Genomic DNA, 25,091 nt, shown 5'->3' on the forward strand with positions numbered 1-25,091 from the left:
CTAGGAGAGGATGTCTGCGTTGGGGGAGAGGGTGGGGCACATCCATGACAACGGAGAGAGGAAAAGAGGCACCTGCAATCCCTGCAATGTTCCCATGCAGGAGGGGTCAAACCCAAGAGTTCTTTCCATCAAGTCCCTTTCCCTGCATCCCTTCCTTCCCACCAGGGCTGGTCTGGTCCTACCATGTACTTTTCAGTGGGGTCTGACTGTGGTTTTGGAATTCCATGGCCCCAGACACCTAGGTGGGTACCCCCAGAGCTGGGTACCAAAGCTAGGACTTCAGCACCAGGCAGCAGAGGCATCAGAGACCCTGGGTACCTTGGCAAAGGCACCCCCCCCTCATGGGGCTTTGCCCACTTGGAGCAGTGGATTGTGTGCTGTGTGTGGAGGGGCTCTGATGACATAACACAAGGTAAGGTAGAGAAAACAGCGTTCCTCCAGCCCACCCATCTTGAGGCCTGAGACCCAACCGGAGCCTGGGAGCAGTGCTCACACTGGTCTTGCTTGGCTACCGGGAGCCTACTTGCTCAGCTGTGGGCAGGCAGCCACCGGCAGCTCCTCAGGGCTTCTCTCATACCAGGGCTTCCTTCCCCCATGCCTCTGAGAGGGCAGGCCCACCAGTCGGGCACAGAGGCTGAGTGAGGTCTGTGCCCGGGATACAGGGCCAAGAGCCTGATTTGACCAGCCCTGCCACCAGGGCCCGAAGCTGAAAGGAGGGAGGAGGAGGGAGGGGCCCAGGTGGAAACTTGGAACTTTTATTAAATACTCATTCACCCGTTTGCCACCACCATCCAGAGCAGGAAAAAAAATTATCAAAATGGAATTAAAAAAAATAAAACAAATTACACCCAATCCCTAGTATGTACAAGGTTGCTCCCTGCCTCTCTGCCACAGAGAGGCTGGGGAGCAGCTGGGGGTAGGGGTGGGGCGGGGCACCTTTACTCCAGCCACAGGCCCCTGAGCAATTCTGACTGCGGTGGCAGAAAGTCCCTGCTGCCAAGTGGCCAGACATCTCGGCTGGCCTCCGGGGAGGTGGTTATTGCTGAGAGGGGCAGTGCTGGGCCCAAGCTGCCCCTACTGGGCTGAAGGGCTGTCTGCCTTCTCCCCTAGTGGGCAGTGACCAGTTGGAGCAGAGGACCAGTCCCAAGAGCAGCCCCAGTTGCCACCTGAGAAGGGGAGTGGACCAAGGGCGGGAAGGGTGTTTTCTAGAGAGAGGAGAGGGTGCTCAGCTGATTTTGGGGGGAGGACACCCCAGTGCAGCCTGCTGATCAAGCTTGTCCTCCTTAGCTCCTGAGGATGACACACTCCCCCGATTCCAGCTGCTTGGCCCTTCTCTTGGGCAGGACCCCTGTGCCCTTCAGGCCATTTTCCTGCTGCCTTCTTGCCCTAGAGACCTGTGTGGCCACCTTCCACGTGTCAGCCACAGCCTGGGCCCTTGGAGGCAAGGATGCCTGTACAGCATGGCACCTCTTCCAACATGGTGTGGGACCCAGCCCTCTCGGGCTCAGCAGCCGCTCTCCGAATCTGTGGTCTCCAGGGTCACAGTCCCTTGCTGCATGGCAGCAGTGGCTACGCTGATGGCCTCCTCTAAGGTCTGCTGCTCCTCCAGCTGTGGAGAAGGGGGAGGAGAAGGAAGGAGAGAGTGAGACCCTCCCTCCCAGATTCCAGTGGTAGTATATGAGGCCTACTTATTTGAATCTCCACCCACCCAGTGCCAAACACCTGAGAACTTAGTAGGGCCCCAAGAAACAGGAAGTTCACTGATAGAATCCTATTAGGCTAGACATGGTGAGGAGCCATGGAATGGTCCAGGGTCAGACAGAGCAGTTTGCTCATAGAAGGGGAATGACTGACTGGAGTAATCATCTACTTCAGCCTCCTTATTTTCCAGATGACAAAACAGGGACACGAAGAAATGAAGGGTTTAGACCACCAGGGAGACTGCCATCGAAGGTATCCTGAAAGTCAGAAGGGACTCCCTACCCTGACTCAGTCAAGAAAGAGCCTGAGACAGGTGTGTGGATACAGGCAGAAAGGGGTTTGTCCTCTGAAATGGGCTCTTTTTGAGCCAAATGCTGTCCTCTTCAAGACCTCCATCTAGTTCCCCTTCCCTTCTAGTTCCTTTCTCTGGCCACAGTATCCTACCAGACCTCTACTCACCTGCACCGCAATGTGAGTTCCATTGGCTGTGGCTAACAGCGCCACCTGTTGATGATGAAGGGATGCTACACTTGAGTCCTCAGCCACCACAGTCCCAGAGGTAATGATTGTGACCTGAAATATAGAAGAATGAGGTTTTCCAACACACCTACAGTACTCTCCCAACCCCCAACCCAAAAAATCCCTCCAAGCAAGGTGGCTGGGAACAACCCAGAAGGAAATGAATAAAACCACTATGAGTCAGATTAATTAATTAGCTTGGGGCTCAGAGCTAAGTGGGGTTGTATTTTACTTTAATTTACAGCCAACTTAATTTAGGAATTTTGAATCACAGAAGGACAGACCTGTAAAAGGTCCCAGAGATAATTTAATCCCCTCATTTGAAGATGGACTAAAGTTCATGGAAAAGTAACTTGCTTATGGCAGCAAAGCAAATTAGGGGTAGACTGAAATTTAGAAACTGTCTCTTGACTCCCAGTGCAATGCTTTTCAACAAGAGTTGCTGACGACCCAGAGAAGATGTAGGGAAGACCCTTTATGTGTGGGAATCTTGGTCCTCGTATGAAGGCTTGACTAATTAAGCCTGCACTTTAGGGCTCATCCCACAGAAAGGAAGGACAAGAGAACAAGAAACCCCAAGCAAACCGCCTGGTCATACGGGCTGCGTCTGGGTGCCATCGGCGCTGACCATGGTGACTGTGTGTGTGCCAGATGTGGCAAGGTCATCATCATGACTAGGGATGGTGAGGGTGGTACTGCCGTGCTGGGTCACCATACTGATGGCACTCCCCAGTGCCTGCAGGTCTTCTGGTGACAGGCTGACCTGCCAACAGCAAGGAAGAAGATGAGCTGGGAGTGGAGGGGAGGGCTCTCTGAAAGCCCCTAGGCAGATGAATCTGCTCTCCCAGAGCAGGTTCGCTTATTGGTAAGCTAGATTAGCTTCTTGTCACAGGGTGGAGGGAGTCAGGACAAGCAAGTAAAACAGGCCCTAGGTTGCAAAGAGAGGCTACACTGGAAGAATTCTGCTGACCACTTCTATTCATCACCACTTTGCCTCAGGGCTCTGTTCCATGTAATTCAGGGTCTCCACCTAATTTCATCCTCATATCAACCCCAAAAGTCATAAGTGCACTTGACAGTGAGGGTGCTGACAAAGGTCAGGTTATACTGCTGGCTAGAAACGCCAAGTTTCCAGATCCCACACCATGCTCTGGCCCGTATACATGTCTCTCTTGAGAAGGACATCCAAGTGTTTCACTCAGATGAACAGGACCTGTCAGCCTCCGAGTAAAGAGGGAAGCTACTAACCGTGCTCCAGAAGTCACAGAGACTGAGCTGGAAGCATGAGGAAGAGGTGGGGGCCTGTGTTACAAGATTTGGTACCCTCGGCCTCAGCTCTCTGACATTCATAAGGCTAAAAAAGAGAAACTGGGTGGACGTGGGGCTGTTAGAACTTGGAGCTCCCCAGAGAGAGTGGGAGAGGCTACCAGCCAGAGTGGCCCACCCCACCTCTACCCCCAGGGTCTGTACCTGCTGGGCACCATCCTGAGTGATCAGAGCCACCTGGGGGGCCCCATCTTCCTCGGTCACCATAGCCACTTGGGCAGGGATGTCATCACCCTCTTCTTTCACCTCCGACAGGTAAGCAATGCGGGGTCGTTTGGGTAGCGGGTTCTCCTCGGCTGCAGAGGCGGCTGGGAGAGGAGAGCCCGGGCTGACACCTGCCACCAGGTGGTCACGGGGAGGCCCGGCCGGTCCCCGCTCTCACCTCCTGCCCACGCCCCTCACCCTCGAGCTGCTGTTGCTCATAAAGGGCCTGCTCGCTCTCCTCCGTGGCCTCCAGCTCGCCGTGGGCGCTGCGCTTGTGCATGGCCAGGGTAGAGGTCTGCCGGTAGGTCTTGCCGCAGGTGCTGCAGGTGTAGGGCTTGCAGTGTGTGTGCACCACATGGTGCTTATACAGGCTTGAGTACTCGGTGAAGCGCTTCCCGCAGCCTGGCACCGTGCAAACGTATGGCTTCTCCCCTGGGGACACTGGGCTGTGAGGGGGGTGGGACCTGGGGCTGGCAAAGGGGAAACTAAGGGGATAGGAGTGGGGGACAGGGTTGGTGAAGGGAGAGCCAGAGGGAGGAAGAGGGACTGAGATCTGGGACTCTGAATGGACAGAGTTGGAGAAGGTGGCCAGTGGAAGGCAGAGGGGACGTGAGTGTGGGACCACGGAGCCCAGAGACAAGGTGGAGAGAAAATGGCAGGGGCAAGGCCGAGGCTAGTGAAGGGGCTGGTGGGGGGCGCTGGGGGCTTGTGAACAGAAGAGGCAGGAGATAGAGAGGGGTGACTGATATGTCAGGTACGATGGGAGAGTGAGGGGACACATGCGTCTGAGAGATGACACAGAAGGCTGGACAGGGACGTAACACTGGGGAGGGTGAGGATACACGGGAGTCACATGGACAGTGGATGAGGTGAGGAGCTGAAGATGACATTTCCCTCTGCTTTTTCCCCATCACGCCTGACCCTGGCCTTTTTCTGGGAGCTCAGCTGGAGGGGGAGAATTTCGGGTGGGTATAGAGAGGCAGCAGCGAGCTGAGAGGGCCAGCAATGCCCGTCAGATTGGACCTAACTGCTGAAGGAGGAACCGCTCACTGCAAGTGAAAGAGTGGTTCTGGGGATATGGCCGAAACCACCGAAACCCCGTGCCCTGCCCACGGACCAGCCTGGAATGACATTCTGGGCTGCGCGTCGAGAACATGTTTAGGTCAGAAGCCTACGGTAGAGGGGGCTGGGGCCTCAGGGGTGGTCCTTGCATGCCAGCTGGCCCACCTGTGTGGATGCGCACGTGATTCTTGTAGTTGGTGGCACTGGTGAAGCCACGGCCACAGTGGGGCTCGGGGCAGGTGTAGGGCCGCTCGCCCGTGTGGGTGCGCACATGTACCTTGCGGATGTTAGACGTGGTGAAGGAGCGGCCACAGCCCTCAAAGGGGCACCGGAAGGGGCGTTCACCTGTGGAGATGGGCTGTGTGAGGGCGGCTCTGGAAGGGGTCCTGCGGAGCAGGGAGCAGGGCGAGCCCTGGGGTCAGAGCTGGGTCTGAACGGGGCAGGGCGGGCAGGGCCCAGCCTACCGGTGTGGGTCCGGACGTGCTTCTGCAGGTCTCCGGAGGTCTTGAAGGCCTTGCTGCACAGCTCCTCTGGGCACTTGTATGGCTTCTCACCAGTGTGGGTGCGCACGTGGCTCTTCAGCCCATATCCTGTCCGCGTGTGAGAGGGAGGGAAGGAGGGGTGAGAAGAGCATTGGGTGGGGCCTCATCCTCCACCATCTCTTCTTCCTAATTCAGAGGCTCTCCATCTTCAGGTCTGCTCTGCGAGGCTCCGGACCTCCTCTGGCACAAGAAGCCTGTGTCTGCCTCTATCCCACCCCTGCCTGGACAGGTAAGACGGGCCGGAGAGGCCCACTCTGCTCTCCTTCCCTCTCCAGGGGCAGCTGGTGCCATTCCAGAACCAGTTTAAGAGGGAACCTAGAGAACCTATGGCTAAAGGGCCTCAATTCAGAGGGAAAATGAAGCCTAGAGGGATGCAACCGACCACCCGGCACCCCAAGCTGGTGGGTGTCAGGGCTGACGCAGAGGCAGGTCTCTCTGCCAACCCCCAGCTCCTGCTGCCTCTTGCCTTTGTAACAGGGTTTCCTCCAGAGACAGCGCCCTGCGTCAGAGCACTCCGACAGCAGTCTCTCCAGGAAGGCAGCCTGGTGCTTGGCTTCCTTGTGGGAGTTGCCAGAGCTAATCTAGAACCCTCTCCCCTCAACTGGAAGCAGTCCACCTTGGTCCCCATCCAGGTAGGTTACCTGTGGCAAAGGCCTTTCCACAGCTGGGGAAATCACACCTGTATGGACGGTCACCTGTATGAGCTCTCTCATGCACCTGTGAGGACAAGCAATCATGTAATTCAGAGGGACAAGGGTATGAATGGGCAGTTTAGTTCTCGTTAGGGCCCGGAGTATCAGCATTGGCCACCTCCTTTATTTTGCTTCCTCTTCAGCTGAGATGCCCCCTCCAGAGAGCCTTCCCTGATTCTCTTCCCTCCTGCATTCTTCACGTGTGTCAAAGCCCTCTGTGCTGACTTTTCTGTACACTCATCTCTTCCTTCCAGGAGGCAATGAGCAACTCGAGGTCAGGGACCAGTTCCAGTCAAAGCGGGAAGGCAGAATTACAGCCTGCTGGGAAGATGGCAAGGCTAAAAGCTCTCTGCAGCAACCTTACCTTTAAGTGATGAGCGGTGGTATAGAGACGCCCACAGCCCTTGTAGCCGCAGCGGAATGCTCTGTCCCCAACCTGCTGTCCTTTGCCATTATGGGGAGCCTGGCTGTCATGCAGAACCTGAGAAAAAAAATCTTGGGGTCCCTATATGTATTCTCCTCAATGAAAGAAGGGAAGAGGTAGGACACAGGACCCAGCTGGCCCCTTAAGACCCAATAAATAGGGTTAAAACTACCAAGGGGGAGAAGTGCAACCTGGGTGACAGATCCAGACAGACGGAACAGACACCGGGGCATGCTGCAGAAGAAATGGGGCTGGCATGTGGAGTCACCACCCAGCTCTGATGGACAGAGGAATGACTAAATGTCATAGGGGCTGTGACAGCTTTGGGAGAAAGGGTATCTCCTAGACGGCTAGGCAAGGTGGGGGAGGAGTGGTCTGAACAGCCACACTCGAGCTGGGTGGTGACTCCACATGCCAGCTGCCCCTTCTTTTGACCACCAACCTAGGAGGCGCAACTCTGGACACGTTTATCCTCTGATGGGAGGAGATCCCTCCCTCCCTGGGGGAAACCTGTGTTTGGAAGGGGCATTAACAAGTGGCTTGCTGTGGGGATGAGCTCACCTGCGTTCACCAGAAGTGAGGTGCTCACAATCAACAAACTGCAGAAGTGCTCAGGGCAGGGGCCCGAAAGTCCCACCAGAAGCCTCAGCTCTAACCACGGCACCCGGCTAACTAACAAGTCGTTCCCTTCCCTTTCTCCTGCGAACACCCTTTTCACACCAGCCTCTGGCTTCGTGGAGCCCTTACTGTTCTTCTGCTTTCCTGGGCAGAGTCCTGCTGGGACTGTCCCTTAGTCTTTGTTTCTGGGACACTACGGCCTTCCAAGGAGCTCCTGAAACAGAACTCCGGAAGTCGTGGTGAGTAGGACACAAAAGAGGGAGACCAAATCCATGGCAAGGTCTGTCTAGTCAGCTCCAGGTCAAGGGGTCAAGCAGCTGACAAAGTTTCATGGATACTTAAGCAGCTGGTGGGTGGCAGGAGAGGGTCACAGGTGGCCAGGCCTGCTCGGCAGGCTAACCCGCTCAGGCATTCGGATTTCATTCCCATGTCCCACTGGCTCTTGAGGTAATCAAGGGTATCAAGGAACTTCAGGGCTGGAAGCGACCTCTGAGATCATCTGGCCCCATCTCGTCGTATGAGACAGGAACAAGCTGAGGCCTAGGAGGGGAGTGACTTACCCAAGGTCAGACTAGGTAGAGGCAGAGCCAGCACAGATCTCAGGGCTCACAATTTAAAGCTCAGTTGTCTTTCCAACGTCAGTAAGCCTCAAATTAGGCTTCTAAAATACACCTGAAGGAACTGGAGTGGGAGTGGGCATAGCCCAGAGGGGCCTACTGCAAAGTTTTGTGCTTCAATTTGAAAAGACACGAGGATTTCCTCTTCTCTTTTATGATACAGCCACATTAGTTTTATTTTAAAAATAACTCCCCCCAGTCTTTGGGTAAAACGGGTGTTCCAGGAAGCCCTGCCAAATCTACCCTGAGGCACTGCTGTTCATGGGGAGAGGGAGCACCCTGATTTGGAAAGCTTACAGATCTCTGTACTGGTTCCCCCTATGGGCAGGGCCACAGCCCCAGCAGAGAGAGCTTAGACTGACTGATGTTTGGAAAGCCAAGATCCATTTCTTTGCAGCTGAGCTACTGTGCAAGCCTTGTGTTCCAAGAATCCCAGCTGCTCTGTTACATCTGCTCTTGTCACTGCCTACTGAGGTTATTTTCCCAAATGACTTAATGAGTTGCAGAGAAGAAATAAATACAAGAACATCTGACCTCGGTGGACTGGAAAACTAATAAAATTCACTGGCAAGGCAAGCTTTCTCAGACAGTACAGCCAAAGTGAAGCTGGGCCTAAATTCCCACCGTACGGATATCGCTGTTTCCTACAGCTGCCTTCCCTCTGCACAGACAGTATAAACAAGCGTGAGTGTACACAGCTGTCGGGGCCCTGGCCAGGCTGTGATGCTCATCCGAGACGATGACGTGTGACAGATAAGTTGGGGGAGCCAGTGTGGAGGGGCAAAGGGAGTAGCTCCGGCCATGTCCAGGCACAGGACTGCCCTTGTCCTCTAGAAAGGTGGCAGATTTGGCAGGGCCAAGAGAGCTCACCTTGCTGGCGTACTGCTCCAGGGCCACCACTGTGTCCGTGCTGAAGCCCTCATCATCCTCTGTGGCCAGGTCCTCCAAGCCCACCTCTGTCTGCACGGCCAGGATGGTGCTGTCGGATGGCACAGCCACGGGGTGGTGAATGTAAGCAGTGGAGCCATCTTCCAGCTGGACGGCTTCCAGGGCACTGGGGTCATAGCCCTCTGCAGGGAACATGCGGTTAGCCCAGATGCTGCACAAGGGCAAAAGACGCGGCTGGGACCTGGGCTTTAAGGTAACGAGAGGTACATATACTAAGGAGGGTTTTAACCTCGGGTTTCTCCTGGTCCCTCACTTTGGCGATTCACTCGGGCTGGCCTTCCTTCTGGGGCAGCCTCTCCTAAGCATGAGGTCTCCTATGGAGTACCGACTGGGAACTCACAAGCTCCGTGAGGACCCGAGGGGACCATCATCTTGGCCTAGATGACCACAAGAACCTCCTAACTGGTGGCCCCTCACCCCCTAGTTCCCTCCAGGCAGCAGAGCATCCAGAGGGATCTCTGCAGGACACAAATGTGATCACGTTACCTGAGGCTCTAAACAGTTCAACCATGTTCCATTTGTCTCAGGATAAAGACCAAAACCCTTATCCTGAAGCCCCAGTGCTCTGGCCCCCGCCCTCTCTATTGAGCTTCATCTCACCCACTCTGCCCTCACCCCCAGTACTCGAGCTCCTAGTAGTTCCTTGGACGTGCCGTTCTTTCTCCCCACCCACCCCCGTTTCCGGACCACACATGCTGTTCCTTTTGTCAGGGGTACTGAACCCTCCCTGCCACTGCTCTTCCCCAGCTAAGCCCACTTCACCCTCCAGCACTCAGCTCAAGTGTCACTTCCCCAGAGAAGCCCTCCGTGAACCTGAACCCCATTTGCAATGATCAGTTCATCATGATGGTTCATTTCAGGCCTATTTCCCCCACTAGATTCTAGGAGAGCAGGGGCTATGTCCGACTCTGTTCTCTCTTGTATACTCCACACCTAGTACCATGCCTGGCATGCAATAATTGCTCAAGAAACTACTTGTAGAAGGAATAAACCATTATTCTTCGATACCTTAAAAGCTTAATTCTTAAAAAAATGATAGTTAAGTTTTTAGTCCTGGTCTTCGATGACGTCATTGGGTCCTATTTAAAGCCCTAAGAATTTGTGGCTGTGCTGGAGCCAAAGCCGCCATCAAGGCCCAGGCTACAGACCCCCATGCTCAGCCTCCCGGGGGCAGAAACAGCTGTTCCTGTGGTCCACGCCAGGGAAGGCAGGCGAGCCTGCTGAATCAGGTGAGCTTGGAGACCACAGCTCCATGTGTGCACAACTCCAACCCCCAACCTCTGCCAGTTCTGCTTCCCTTCCTTCTTGCCAGTCGTGATAACTGTGACCCCACCTTTGGGTGTGCGGTGTATGTAGGCCATGCTGCCATCTTCCAGCTGCACGGGCTGTCCATCCTCAAAGGAAAGAGGTTCTGTAACGAGAGCAATGCCTGCCTTTCTCTGGAGCTCGGTGTCACAGAGGGGGTCCTTCAGTGGGGGCTGCCTGGCCTGCCTCATGAGGCAGGGGTGTCTCAGGATGCCCTCACCTTTCTGCACTGTCACTTGGTGAATGTATGCAGTGGTCCCGTCCTCGAGCTGGATCACTTGCCCTTCAAGAAGCTTCTCTCCTGTGGAGGTGGAAATAGAGAGAAGCGGGCCAGGCCCAGAAGAGGGCTGAGGGACACATGCCTGTTTTAGCAGAGGCCTGTTGGAGGCACAGACCGTGTGTCTAAGCACAGGTGACATTCTCCATGTTACCTCATTCCCTCCCTCCCAGGCCTGTGCCTCAGAGGTACCGGCGGTAGAGACATCCTGCCATGAGGAACCCTATAGCTCGAGCAGATTCCCTTCCTGTCACTCACAGGAGGAGCAACTTCCTTTATTATTCTACCCACACCTGGCAAAGTGGGGACTTCCAACCTGGCAGTAAGCTGCTGAGACTGAGCTAAATGGCAAACAAAGGATGCCCTGAAACGTGGAAAGGCCCCAGTGGGTCAAAGTTCAGATCTGACTCTAACTAAATCAAAATACATTCCCTTGTCTCCCACTGTGGCAGTATGCCAAGCCCTAGACCCTCTGATAAGGCAATATAGCTTAGAGGTTAAAAGCAGTGGGCTCTGGGGCTTCCCTGGTGGCGCAGTGGTTGAGAGTCTGTCTGCCAATGCAGGGGACACGGGTTCGAGCCCTGGTCTGGGAAGATCCCACATGCCGCGGAGCAACTAGGCCCGTGAGCCACAACTACTGAGCCTGCGCGTCTGGAGCCTGTGCTCCGCAACAAGAGAGGCCGCAATAGTGAGAGGCCCGCGCATCGCGATGAAGAGTGGCCCCCGCTTGCCGCAACTAGAGAAAGCCCTCGCACAGAAACGGGGACCCAACACAGCCAAAAATAAATAATAAATAAATAATAAATTAAAAAAAAAAAAAAAAAAAGCAGCGGGCTCTGGAACCAGTCCAGGCCTCCTGGGTTTGAATTTCAGCTCTACCTCTTACTAGCTGTGTGATCTTGGACACCTTATTTAACCTCTCTGTGCCTCAGTTTCCTCTTCCAAGAGCAAAAGGCTCTTAGGTTTAGAATTAGAATTAGATAGGCCTCTCCTTATGTCCAGTGAGTTTGAGAGAGAGAAGGGGTAAAGGAAGTGAGAAAGGGAAGAAGGAAAGGGAGACTGAAGACTTAATGACAAGTGCTTTCTTTGTTCCTTTCTTTACAAGTTTCAGGTTTAGGAATTTGAGCTCCTATGATGTGGGAGAAGGACCAGACAGCTACTTCTGGCTCACCTCTGCTGATGTCTCCCACTCAGAAGAATTCCCAAACTTGTCCCCAAACTGAGTTTTCTTGGGTCAGTAACTAACAGTTCAACAACCCAGCCAGAGGCAGGGAAGGTGGAGACAAAGATAAGAAGTAGGAGTGAAAGGCAGTTGAGACGAGGGGAGAGCGACTCCCCCTCTTCCCTCCCGCCCAGCAAGCAGTAAGCTACCCTGCCTTTTAACACTTTAGCTGTCCTGGCAAGGGCACCAGTACATGGGGTTCTGAAAGTATCATCAGAGCTTCTGCTAGCGGAGTGGGTACTGCTTCAAGGCAGGAAACAAGATGTTGACAAGAGTTATTTGGGAGAAAATTTCAACCTTGAATTTCCTTTAACAAGCAGAGATGACAATGGGGAGAGGCAGGGGGGAGAAGAGCTGACCGTCAGGGCCCTCGTACCCCACTACAGAGGTGACTGCATGTTCCGGTTTGCCTGGAATGGTGCCAGCACCGTTATTCATAGCACGCTCTTCCACTCTCCAAAGTGTCGGCTTTGAATAACAGGTTTCACACTTACCCTAATTATAGGTAAGTGTCATAAAATTTTAGGGCTTCCGGCTGGCTAAACTGGGCCCAGGCAGAGCTGCCTGCTGACAGAGATGAAAGTGCCCTGGTCAAGGGCATCAGAGGAGCTCACCAGCAAGAGAGCTGCCTTTCAGGACAGTGAGGTTCTGGTTCCTGAGGGCCAACTCTGCTCTCAGCAGTGTGGAATCTGTTGTGTGTGAGTGCATGTGTGCACTCGTGTAAGCACACACTACAGCACCATGGAGGAGGCAGAGAACAGAGCCAGGAAGAGTGACAAGAGGAAGATATAAACGGAGAGGTGGGGGAGGCAAAGAGATCCAGACATAAGAAGACAAGATGTAAGAAAAGAGTGTGGCTTCCTCAGGCCAAGTGTTGCCACTTGTTTTTTATTCATTCAGTCAACCATTAATTCATAACAGAAGACTGAGGCATGGGAAATACCTGGGTCCACAGAGTAAACACAGCCCCATCTATAGTTCCTAAGTTCTTCCATCCCACTGAGACTGCTGCAAAGGGGCAAGACCTGTGATGGGAAGTCTGCAAACAGAGGGTTGCAGGCTTCACAAGTATTCTAGAGAAGTTCCATTACCACGAAAATGAAGTCAGCCAGACCCATACATCATCATATGGAAAGAGCTTATTGATGAGTTTAAGGGGCCTCTTTGTCGTCGTCAGGAAGCAGATGACTTAAAATGAAATCAACAAACAATTTATCTGTAAGCTTGGGACCTGAAATGCATTTTGACAATGTGTTGAAATGAAGGAGGGCAATGTCACAATGACAGTGCAGTCATGTGGATGGCGGTGCTCACGGAGTCCAGAAATGACAAAATAAAGAGTAGGAATGAGGCGGTGTTCGGCCAGTGCTGTCCAAGAAAGACAGGCATGCCATCTGGCAAGCCTGAGAATGCTGGCGAGAAAGACAGAGGCTGTCAGGATGGTGAGTGTCCCTGGCCAGAAGGCCCTGCCCTTCAACAACGCTCTGTTCTGACTCCACGCCCTCCTTGAGAATCTGAATTTCAGGTAAATCTGAATTTCAGATAAACAATGAAGTTTTTTTTAGTACTTGGTGTTATTATGTTACTGTTTTTAATATTTAATCCCATGTTTATACATGTCTTCCTCATGCAGTATGTGGAACATACTTATACTACAAAATTATTCGTTGTTTATCTGTAATTAAAATTTAACTAGGGCTTCCCTGGTGGCACAGTGGTTAAGAATCCGCCTGCCAATGCAAGGAACATGGGTTCGAGCCCTAGTCCGGGAAGATCCCACATGCCACGGAGCAACTAAGCCCGTGCACCACAACTACTGAGCCTGCGCTCTACAGCCCGTGCTCCACAGCAAGAGAAGCCACTGCAATGAGAAGCCCGCGCACCGCGACGAAGAGTAGCCCCCGCTCGCCACAACCAGAGAAAGCCCGCGCACAGCAACGAAGACCCAACGCAGCCAAAAATAAAAATAAATAAATAAATAAATAAAATAAAATAAAAAAATTTAACTGTGTGCCCTGTATTTTTATTTCTGGTCACCCTAGTGGGGTCTAAGGCATAAGATCTATGCTTGAGTGCCCCCTCTGAACCTAGAAGAGTATCTTGTACATGGTAGATGCTCAGAAGATAGTTTGACTGCTTAAACTTGCTTAAATTAAAATGAACTGCTTCCAGAAAGCACTGAGAAACTGGAAAAGCAGGAAGTCACAACCAGCACTGTGTTCATCCATTCCAGAAATATTTATGAACTACTCACCACATGTAAGGAAATCTGCCTTTCAGAGGTCTTGGCTCCTATAGCTAGGCTAGTCTGATTTTCTAGCCTGCCTACATGGCATTTCATTTTAAGGAGTTCCCTTTCCATCAATCACCTTGAGAGATTCTCATGCAGAGCAGGCTGTGGCAAGCAGGCTGGAAGGCAGGGTGGTCGTGAGACTCTGGGACGGGGACAGGGCGGGATTTTGAGGTCCCCGGAAATACCTTTGATAGCTTGCTGTACGTAGGCCGTCGTCCCGTCACTGAGGGTCACCGTCTGCAGCCCCAAGCTCTCCATGGCAAACTCCTGCTCGTACACTCAGACATGAAGTTGTCTTCTTCCCAGCACTGAGAGCCACAGCTGAGGTCAGAAATTTCCTTTGGCGTCACAAATCTGAGAAAACGGACAGTGTCATATTATGAGCTGCACAGCTTCCTCCTGCCGTAAGGACACACAGGGACAATGAAGGAGGCCAGCCAAGAAAAAAAAGAGGCGAATTCTTCAAAGTAGAGAACTATGTTGGTTTTTATTAAGAGAGTTCAAAATATACACACTTAAGAATTCTAAAGGTTAAGCATGCAAGAGAAGCATGCCAGCCAAATTGATTGTAAAGTAAGATTTCATTAATCAAAACCCACTTTTAAACTCGCTCCCCTTAGAAGGGAGCCCCACTGAAGGCAGGCGGCCAACCCCACTGCTGCTGGTTCTCTGTGACCATTCTGACATCTCTCCTGTGCTCAGATCTATCCATTCACCAGCCTTGTAAATATCACACAGGCATCACAAACAGCACAAGTCCCCAACAGAACTCACAATGGTCCCCACCCCAAGAACTGTTCCACTCCTAGTATTCCCTAGCCCAGGGATGGCATGTCCAGCCACCCAGAATCAGTGGGGGTCATTCTTTTTTTTTTTTTTTTTGGCCACATGGCTTGAGGGATCTTAGTTCCTGGTCCAGGGATTGAACCCGGGCCCTCAGACTGAAAGCACGGAGTCCTAACCACTGGACCGCCAGGGAATTCCCAGTGGGGTCATTCTTGATTCCTCCTTTTTCCTCAGAAGTCTAAGTACACCACCATCTTACATCATACACAAAAATTAACTCAAAATGGATTAAAGAATTGAATGTAAGACCGGAAACCATAAAACTCCTAGAAGAAAACATGGGTGGTAAGCTCCGTGACATCAGTCCTGGCAATGATTTTTTCGGATTTGTCACTAAAGCAAAGGAAACAAAGGCAAAAATAAACAAATGGGACTAAAAAACTAAAAGGCTTCTGCACAGCAAAGGAAACAATCAACAAAATGAAAAGGCAACCTATTAAATGGGAGAAAATATTTGCAAATCATGTATCTGATAAGGGGTTAATATGCAAAACATACAAAGAACTCATATAACTCAACAGCAAAAAGCCAAACCATCCAACTGAAAAATAGGCGGATGATCTGAAAAGACATCTTTCCGAAGAAGATATATAGATGGCCAAAAGGTACATGAAAAGATGTTCAACATCCCTAATCACCAGTGAAATGCAAATCAAAACTACAATGAGGTATCACCTCACACCTGTCAGAATGTCTATTACCAAAAAGACAAGAAAAAACAAGTGTTGGCAAGGATGTGGAGAAAAGGGAACCCTTGTGTGCTATTGGTGGGAATGTAAATTGATGTAGCCACTATGGAAAACTGTATGGAGGGTCCTCAAAAAATTAAAAATTTGATCCAGGAATTCCATTTCTGGGTATTTATCCAAAGAAAACAAAAACCTTAACTTGAAAAGATATATGCACCTCCATGTTCACTGCAGCATTATTTACAATAGCCAAGACATGGAAACAACCTAAGTGTCCACTGACAGGTGAATGGATAAGGAAGTTGTCACACTCACACACACACACACACACACACACAGAATGGAATATTATTCAGCCACAAAAAAGAATGGAATCTTGCCATTTCGACAACATGGATGCACCTTGAGGAAGGACATTATGCTAAGTGACATAAGTCAGGCAGAGGAAAAACAAACATTATGATCTCACTTATATGTGGAGTCTTAAAAAAGAAAATCTAATGGATTCATAGATACAGAGAACAGATTGGTAATTGCCAGAGGCAGGGGTTGGGGGTAGGTAAAATGAGTAAAGGGAGTGAAAAGGTACAAACTTCCAGTTATAAAATAAGTCCTGGGGAATGTAATGTATGGCATGATGACTACAGTTAATAATACTGTAATGCACATTTGAAAGTTGCTAAGAGAACAAATTTTAAGTTTTGTATCACAAGAAAAAAAATTCTGTAAATGTGTATGGTGCTGGATGTTAATTAGACTTACTGTGGCGATCATTTCACAATATATACAGATATCGAAGCATTATGATATACACCTGAAATGAATGTAATGTATGTCAATTATACCTTAATTTAAAAAATTAAAAGATAGACAAAAAAGTCTAGGTACCTCATTTCAGATGAGTATCACCTTGTACCTCTTGACTAATGTAAGAGCCTCCTAACATATGTCCTCAATAAATTGTTGCCTGTTTCCTATTCATTTTGTAATACTGTGTCAGAATGTCTACGTACGGATCTAAATCTACCACTTCCTTGATTAAAACTCTTCAGTGGCTTCCCATCACCCTAAGAATTCATTCTCCTTGCAGGCAAGGCTGGTCCCCTTATAAGTCCCTGCAGCCCTGGCTACTACCTCTTCCTGGCACTCACAATCCTGGAGTCACCTACTTCAGTACTTATCACTACCTCTTTAACACATGTTGCCTACACAAGACTTTGGGCTCCAGCCTGGTTCCTGGTTCACTGTGGGCTCTCCACAATTCCTTGTTCAGTGACCTACCAGGTCCTTGTGCCAGGAGGGAAGCGCTGGAGTGTCCTACTGGCAGCACTTGCTCTGCGTCTGCCGTAGTACAGAGCATACTAGAGCCTCTGCTCTAGGCTCAGGGGTTAAGATACTCTTTGCCACCCATCCATAGAATTCTCCTGGACCTGGAGTCTGGACTTCCTGCTTGATTCTCACTACCTGCCAGCTGATCTTCTCAATCAGTGCTGCCCAAACTGTTTTCACATCAGGGCACCCAGAGAGAAGGATATTTGTGTGTCACACTTTGGATGCTGCTGCTTGAAGCCAGGAGCAACCAGCTGGGGCTTTGGCAGCCCGAAGGGCTGAGTGGATCGGTATTTTGACATAACTATAGCCCAGTTGTGACACACTGGTTGGGATACTCTACCCTAGATTTGGCATCTCCACTAGAATTATTCATTCATTCTGTCCATAAACATTTACTGAATGGGCTAAGCTCTGGGGATAGCAATACTACTACCACTAATAGTGAATATTGCTGGAGAGCTAACCATGTACTAGGCATTTACATATAGTAACTCGTTTAATCCCCGAAATGGTCCTTTAATTAAATACTATTATTATCCTCATTTTACAGTTGAGGGAGTTGAAGCCCAAGCCATTAACTTGTTCAAGGTTGCACAGCTAATAAATGGAAGAAGAGGATTTGAATCCAGGCCATCTGGCACCAGAGTGGGCTCTTAAGTAATCTATTCTGCTGCCTAATACAGAGGTTTTTAGCTGGAGTTTATGAACCCGGAAGCCACCTGGTAATACTTTTTTGGTGTGTGAGCTTGTACATTTTTCTGAAGAGGGGAGAGTCCATGACTGTCATCTGAGTCTTACAAGGATTAAAGGAGGTAAAGAACCACTGGCCTAGGAATTCCCACATCTGACTCCTCTTCTTTGGTCTACTAGGATCCTGGCAGTGACCCCAATGTTGCCCAGAGTCCTGATAACCCCCACATGGTCCCTATTTCATGAAAGCTCTGGTCCTGGCCTCTTTTCATCTGCTCCAGGACCTTCAACTTTCATTCTCTTGATCAGGGAGAGAAGTTCTTTTGGTAACCTGTTTTCATATAAACAGCATTGTGTCAGAAATAAGAATACACCTGAGAGACCTAGGTCGGAAAACAAAGCAGACTGTAGGTTGAAAAGGGATTACAAAATGGCCTCAGATCTTTATGGCTGGGCCCTGTGACTGCTGAAGCAATGGTTGGTTTGATTTAGCTCATCTGTATTCTATTGAGACTTTCTGAGGAAAATCTGTGCCATGGTTAAAAACACAGGCTCTGGTGTCAGCCTTGGTTCTAATCCAGACTTTACCTCTTTGACGCTGTGTACCCTTGGAAGGTAACTGAACCTCTCTGAAACTTAGATGCTACTTCTAAAAAATGAGGATAATAGTGGCGCCTTCTTCAAACGTTGCTGTAAGGATAAAATGAGGTCACATACGTCAGCATTTAGCACAGTGATGGCACACAGGAAGTACTCGAGAAATTCTGGCTCTGAGGAAGGGGATGGAAGAGGAACCTAAAGGGATATGCTTTTGAAGCAATGGGTATTTCTAAAACAGCCAAGAGTACTGGCAACAGCTCGGGACCAGAAGTCTGCAGAAAGGCTTTTAACCTCGATTCTATCTTCTGTGACTGCCTCTTAATCTGTAAAATAAAGTGTTGGTCCAAATGACCCTAAAATCCTTTCCATTGTTCGTGCTAATAACACTTATCAAATATATAGTCCTTAATGTGTCAGCTGCTGTTCAAAGCACTTTACCTATATTAACTCTTTTAATCTTAAAAATAATCCTATGAGGAAGTAGGTACACTATCCCCATTTTACAGATGAGGTGACTGAGGATTAGAGGTGGAGTAATTTGCCCAAGGTCCCAGAACTAGTTAGTGCTGAAGCCAGGATCAAAGCCAGGCTGGCTGGCCACAGAGTCCATACCTCTCAATATCTGGTGCATTTCTTCCTTTTGCTAATCCACTGTGACACAACATCAGCTCTCAAAACGCTTGAATACTGGTTGTTTAGCTTTCATCTCACCCGCTGCAACTTAAAACCAGTTCTTCTCGACCTGACCACATGGAAAGAGGGAATAGCTGGTAGCCACATTTCCCAAAATAACACTTTTTAGACTCAAAGAAAACAAATCTCCACTCTTTTACATGTTCTCATGTCCAGGCTAAATATAGTTTTCCTCCTTAAGCCTCATAATATACACTTTTAAAACAGTCTACTCTTGCTCTCCTACCATTCCCTGATCTCTGAAGCTGCTTTCCAACAGAGCCTGACAGCAGGTGAGGAGAAGGTGCTTCTTGGCTGCCAGGCATGTACAAGTGTCTAATTGCCATTTTTCTCCATTTCTTTTGTTAAATGATGAATCCTCCTGTGCCAGTACTAAACCAACAACAGTGACACTGGCAGAGCCAAAGAGAGGCTTGTGACTGCCTCAGGATGGCTGGGTCTGAGCAGTTCCCGCCTGTACTTGACATTTCAGATTCATAACTCCCATGGCCCTCTGAGAAAGAGTAGGGAGAGAGGGGGAGCAGGGGCAACTGCTATGTTTTCTCCTTGGAGGGTGTAAGTTATACCAGATCCCTAATGACCTGAGCTGGGTATAGGGGAGAGCCAGTCTGGGGGAAAGGAGGGAGTGGGGAATAAGAGCATGACAAAAGGTAGGGATGAAAAGGGAGACTGACACTCCCGGAATTAGCAGCAAGTCCAGTTCCTGTTTGTTGCATTTTTAAATGAACTTAACCTACTGTTTGCTCTGATGCAGGAAACAACCCTATGGCTTCATAATATATAAATGTGTTTCCTATTGTAAACATAAATTTTAATTACCAGTGAGATAACATCTAGAAAAACTTTTTAGACACATAGAATCTTTAGGTCTCTCTATGAAAAAAGATGTGCTTAAATTGCTTCCCCAAAGCAGAAAAATAAGAGAAATGACAGACGGGAAATGAAAGAGTAGCCATGTATTTGTGCTTCTCCACTTTGTCATGGTTTAGATCTAATCTGATCCACACCCAGGCTGGGCTTCGCCTTGACTACACGCACCTGTTCACTAGTCTATCATTTTCTGCTAACCCGAACTCCCTGGTCATTTGGAACAAGGCTTTCTGTACTCTGCCTCAGCCAGCCCAGAGGGCAACTGTATTGAGAAGCCAAAAAAGAGAAAAACAGAACATTTGTTTGGAAAGAGAAGAATGTTCAACTTTGAAAAAAAAATGACAATTTTCACTCAGATAATTCTTCATTTGGAAATACAGAAAACTTCTCAGAGAGGACAAAGCGACATTAGGTTGGGAGGGATGAAGGCTGAGGGAGTCAAGTGGCAAACAAATTAGAACCGGATTTGGAAGAGCTGTAGTAAAATGATTCAGTATTTGTGATTATAGAAGAAGACTTCAATGCACACACAAAAAGCCTAGTGAAACAGGCTTGGTTCTGTGGGTTTCCAAACACTAAAGAGAAAACAGGAAATTAATAACAGAAACATATTTAAAACATCAGTTAAACATCTTTCCAAAAGGCACAATGATGTTAAAAGCCCAAAGTACTTTTTAGTATGGTTCCTATTTGGCTACTACAATTTTATAGGTTTGAATTAGTCACAGAAAAGGGAGTATTTAGGCAAAGTGGATTATTTTCAATTCCAAAAGGGCAATGAAAATGCATACTCCTTTACTGCAGACATTCATTTAAACTAAAACAGATAACTTAAAAATCTAATTTTCGGCCAAATGTTTAAGTGAATTTTAACACCTTAGTTTGTAAACATTCAACAGAGCAATCATGGGGGAGTTTCAAACCCACCCTTAGTCCATGAAAAGAAAAGTGCAGAATAAAGGCAATTTGGAAGGGTTACCCTAAGGATATCACTTTACATCAACGAGCAAATTGATACAGATATGATGAGGTTACATCTCAACTGTTTCTGGAATTCAGCTTGGGATCACTGCTGGCTTGATAAGGGCTATTTGAAAATGAAACATTCCATCAGCATCAGGAGGAACTGGATCATCGCGGTTATTTAGACACGTCATGTTATTTAAAACATCACCCTGGGACAAAAAGGTTAAATTTATATTACCAGTTCATCAAAATGGAACAATATCCAGATCTCAACCAGGATAAGAAGGGAGTTTTGGACTTTTGAAGCATAAGAAAATCAAGTCAAAAGGAAGAGTTGGCTTAAAAAAACCCTCGACATAAGGGGAAAATACTAAAGAAATAAAACATAACAGATGATATTAAAAACACATATAACTGATAGATAACTAATAAGGACCTACTGTATAGCTCAGGGAACTCTACTCAATACTCTGTAATGACCTATCTGGGAAAAGAATCTAAAAAAGAGTGGATATATGTATATGTATAACTGATTCACTTTGCTGTACAGCAGAAACTAACACAATATTGTAAATCAACTATACTCCAATAGAAATTTTTTAAAAAACACATGTAATTGAACTGTACACTTAAAAATGGTTAAGATGGCAAATTTTATGTTCTGTATATTTTACCACAACAAAAAAAAACTAGGTGGAAAAAAAAACCACATGCAGACACTCACAAACCTCCAAGAACATTATCAGATTCCCACTGGACAAATAAGGCTATAATATGAATTCACATAAGCAAAAAACACTAATATTAAAAAAAAAGTTTAATTAGTAATTAAAGAACAAGAAAGAATAATCATGAGGATATTATACTTATCAAATTACCAAAAATCAAAGTAAAAGTATTCACATCCAACAGACAATGAGATATCACTACACACCTATTACAGGAGCCAAAATTCAAAACACTGACAACACCAAATGCTGGTGGGAATGCAAAATGGCACAGCAAAACGGTATTCTGCAAGACAGTTAGGCAGTCTCTTACAAAGCTAAACATATTCTTACCATAAGATCCAGAAATCCTATTCTTAGGTATTTACCCAAATGAGTTGAAAACTTATGTCCACAGAAGAACTTGCACATGGATGTTTATAGCAGCTTTATTCATAATTGCCCAAAACTGGAAGCAATCAAGATGTCTTTCAATAAACAAACTGTGGTACATTCATACTATGGAATATTACTCAGCAATAAAAAGAGCTATTAAGTCATGAAAAGACATGGAGGAACCTTAAAATGCATTTTGCTCAATCAAAGAAGCCAATCTGAAAAGGTTACATACAGTATCATTCCAACTATATGACGTTCTGGAAAAGGAAAAACTATAGAGACAGTGGAAAGATCAGTGGTTGCCAAGGGTGTAGGGTGAGGGGCGGAGGGATGAACAGGTGGAGCACAGGTCATTTTTAGAGCAGTGAAACTATTCTGCATAAATCTATAATGGTGGATAACTGACATTATACATTTGTCAAAACCCATAGAATGTACAACACAAAGAGTGAACCATAATTGCAAACTATGGACTTTAATTAATAATAATGCCTCGGGCTTCCCTGGTGGCGCAGTGGTTGAGAATCTGCCTGCCAATGCAGGGGACGCGGGTTCGAGCCCTGGTCTGGGAAGATCCCACATGCCGCGGAGCAACTAGGCCCGTGAGCCACAATTACTGAGCCTGCGCGTCTGGAGCCTGTGCTCCGCAACAGGAGAGGCCGCGATAATGAGAGGCCCGCGCACCGCGATGAGGAGTGGCCCCCACTTGCCGCAACTAGAGAAAGCCCTCGCACAGAAAACGAAGACCCAACACAGCCATAAATTAAAAATAATAATAATAATAATAATAATAATAATAATAATGCCTCAACATTGGTTTATCAATTGTAGCACATATACTACACCATTGTAAGATGTTAACAGGGGAAACTGGGAACTGGGAGCGGGGGTTGGGGAAGAAGGGAGTATATGGGAACTCTCTGTACTTTCTGTTCAGTTTTTCTGCAAACCTAAAACTGCCCTAAGAAACAGTCTATTAAGTACAAAAAAAAAAAAAAAATTGAACCATCAGTGTTGGCAAGGCCAGGAGAGGCAGGCACAAGCGTGCATTGCTAATGGCACTATAGGGGCTCCAGGTTCTCCAGAGAACAATCTGTCAATGCTTAACCCCACCAGGAAAGGTTCAGGATCTGAGATCTAATCATCTCATCTTCATAATTCATCCCACGAAAAGAATGGACAGAAAACAAGAGCTACTTGCACAGGATGCTTGTTTAAACGTTTCAGACAAGAACCACGAAAACCATCTGGATTAGTGGAGGAGGGTTAACAAATCAATGCTAAGTGAAAAAAGACGAGGCTGAACACTCATCCAGCTCCAACTCGCAGAAACCTGAACTCCAAATGAGAAGAGGGCGGAAGAGGCCAAAATGAAATGAACAGTAGTGCTAAAAGGAGGGGGTATAATCTTTAAAAAAAAAAAAAAGTCGCTGAAATGAAAAGATACCAGCACTGAGCTGAGAGGCAGCTCTACAGTGGACACTAAACCCGTCTGCTTGGTTGCCCAGCTCCGCCCTCTGGGAGTTTTCCTTTACTCTCCCCACAGCCTTCCTATGATTGATACTACTGGCATCTCATCCCTCCTTGGTTCTGCAAAGACAGATACCTATTCTTCCTCTAATTTATGCCAATTTAAGTACTGAGGTAGGGACCTTCTTCCTCTAGGATTTTTTCTTCCTTTCTTCTCTTATAACCACCAGAGGTCCAGTTACTCTTTAAAATATATATTTTTAATTGTGGTATTCTTCAAACTGGGCTGTGTGGTGCTTTGTGTGTCTTGTGGAATAGAGTGTCACAGTGGGGCCCCATGATTCAGTATCCTATGTTGAAGGTAGTCTGTATATTCTTAACTCAAAGCAATGTCTCTGTGTGATTTCCCTGGCTGTCCAGTGGTTAAGATGCCGCACTTCCACTGCAGGGGGCACGGGTTTGATCGCTGGTCGGGGAACTAGGATCCCTCATGCCACGCTGCGGCCAAAAAAAAAGAAAAAAGCAATGTCCCTGAGGCTGTGGGGAAACAGGCACAGTCTTACATTGTTGGTGGGAGTATTCATTGGTATAAGCTCTATGTCGGGCAATTTGGCAGTTATCAATCAAAATTACAAATGTACACACCATCTGACCCAGCAACTTCATGTCTAGTCTACAGGTAGACGTACATGTGTGAAAAATGGCACACGTCCAAGGTTATTCATGGCATCCCTGCATGTAATAACAGCAAAAAAATTCCAAACAGCATAAATGTCTATCAATATAGAACTTCCTTATTATGTAGACATAAATAAATGAGGAAGTTCCTTACATACTGACATGGAAAGATCTCCAAAATATATTGAATAAAAATTTCAAGGTACAAAACAGTGCCTTTTGTATGCTGCCACTGCCATAAAAAAAAATCTATGGAAAGACAGTGAAGCAATTACTAACCAAGGTTGCCTGCGGAAGGATAACTGAGTGACGGGCACAGCGATGGAAGGGTGACTTTTCACTGCATATCTTTCACTTACAAAAAAAAATCTTAAGCCCTGTGAATGTGTTACCTATGTAAAATAAATAAATAAAAATATAAGAATAAAAGAAGAAAGTCTAAAAGCAAGCTTTGCACTCCTTGTGTTGGCTAGAAGAATATCTATGATTCTCCCCTAACAAGGCATGGCTACTCCAGGGCTGACAGGATAGATTCCATGATGTACCGGTTTGTAGCAAAACCACATCTGAAAACTCAGCTTTCCAATTCATGGATGCCATTCTCAAGTATCAGATGGAAACCTGATCAAGCTGAGCATGAAGCAACAGCAAATCTACACAGGACCTGAGGACATACTGGCTCCCCAGCCTGGTATGTCCCCAGGCTGGTCAAGAGGGTGGGTCTGGATGAAGTGGCAGATGAGCAGGGGCTGCTTTTCTCCCTCACTGCTTCTGTGGCTTTGGGACAGTACCTCCTAGATTGAAAGGATGATCTTCTCAGACAGAGAGAACTCTGGTCTTAGGTACCCCTGCCACACCCTCTACATCTAAGCCTTGGGTCAGTTCTACAATCTCAAGGAGCTCCCAGTTCCTTGAGCTTATCTCAACTGCATGGGTCTCATGCTTTATCAGCTATCCCAAAGCAGCAGGGACTTCCAACAAATGAAAAGTTATGCACTGAGAAACAGTACCAGGCTAACAAGTTACATCTGGGCTTCTCTGAGATGAACCACTACGGAAGGCAAGCGTTAACCGGGAGGTTAGAAGAAGCGCTCCGACTTCCAGCTGGTGTCAGTCTAATACACTGAAGCTTTGAAACATCCCAGATCTTTCTGAACTATAAGTGAGGAGCCCAAGTAGGCCCTGAACTTCGAGCAGCAAAACAGAGACATAGGATTTGTGAGACCCTCACACGGACACTCACATTTCCATACCTTGATTGATAGCTGCCAGGGCAAGAGGCATCTGAGGTTTTGTCAGTAGCTTAAGGCCACCAGTTAAAGATAATGGCTTCGGGGCTTCCCTGGTGGCGCAGTGGTTAAGAATCCGCCTGCCAATGCAGGGGACACGGGTTCGAGCCCT

At 48.0% G+C, this 25,091-nt stretch overlaps 1 protein-coding gene across 5 annotated transcripts in view; it reads right to left on the reverse strand.

The window, feature by feature from the left end:
- Positions 1–1,360: 1,360 nt before the first annotated feature.
- The window catches only part of ZNF76 (zinc finger protein 76), a 31,351-nt gene continuing 7,620 nt past the window's right edge, over positions 1,361–25,091 (reverse strand). The window contains exons 2-14 of one of the 5 annotated variants that reach the window (XM_061196345.1): positions 13,936–14,104; positions 10,179–10,259; positions 9,987–10,064; positions 8,576–8,775; positions 6,411–6,527; positions 5,996–6,071; positions 5,277–5,402; positions 4,978–5,157; positions 3,949–4,182; positions 3,691–3,854; positions 2,819–2,983; positions 2,161–2,274; positions 1,361–1,609 (exon numbers count right to left, since the gene is read on the reverse strand). In XM_061196345.1, coding sequence (XP_061052328.1) covers positions 1,505–1,609; positions 2,161–2,274; positions 2,819–2,983; positions 3,691–3,854; positions 3,949–4,182; positions 4,978–5,157; positions 5,277–5,402; positions 5,996–6,071; positions 6,411–6,527; positions 8,576–8,775; positions 9,987–10,064; positions 10,179–10,259; positions 13,936–14,008 — 1,713 coding nt within the window. In that variant the 5' untranslated portion in view covers positions 14,009–14,104 and the 3' untranslated portion in view covers positions 1,361–1,504. Of the gene's footprint in view, positions 1,610–2,160; positions 2,275–2,805; positions 2,984–3,228; positions 3,589–3,690; positions 3,855–3,948; positions 4,183–4,977; positions 5,158–5,276; positions 5,403–5,995; positions 6,072–6,410; positions 6,528–8,575; positions 8,840–9,986; positions 10,065–10,178; positions 10,260–13,935; positions 14,105–25,091 lie in introns of those variants that run through there. The other 4 variants (XM_061196347.1, XM_061196346.1, XM_061196349.1 and 1 more) reach the window with 4 other exon arrangements.

This window comes from Eubalaena glacialis, chromosome 7 (genome assembly GCF_028564815.1).
Source record: "Eubalaena glacialis isolate mEubGla1 chromosome 7, mEubGla1.1.hap2.+ XY, whole genome shotgun sequence".
Lineage (NCBI taxonomy): Eukaryota > Metazoa > Chordata > Mammalia > Artiodactyla > Balaenidae > Eubalaena > Eubalaena glacialis.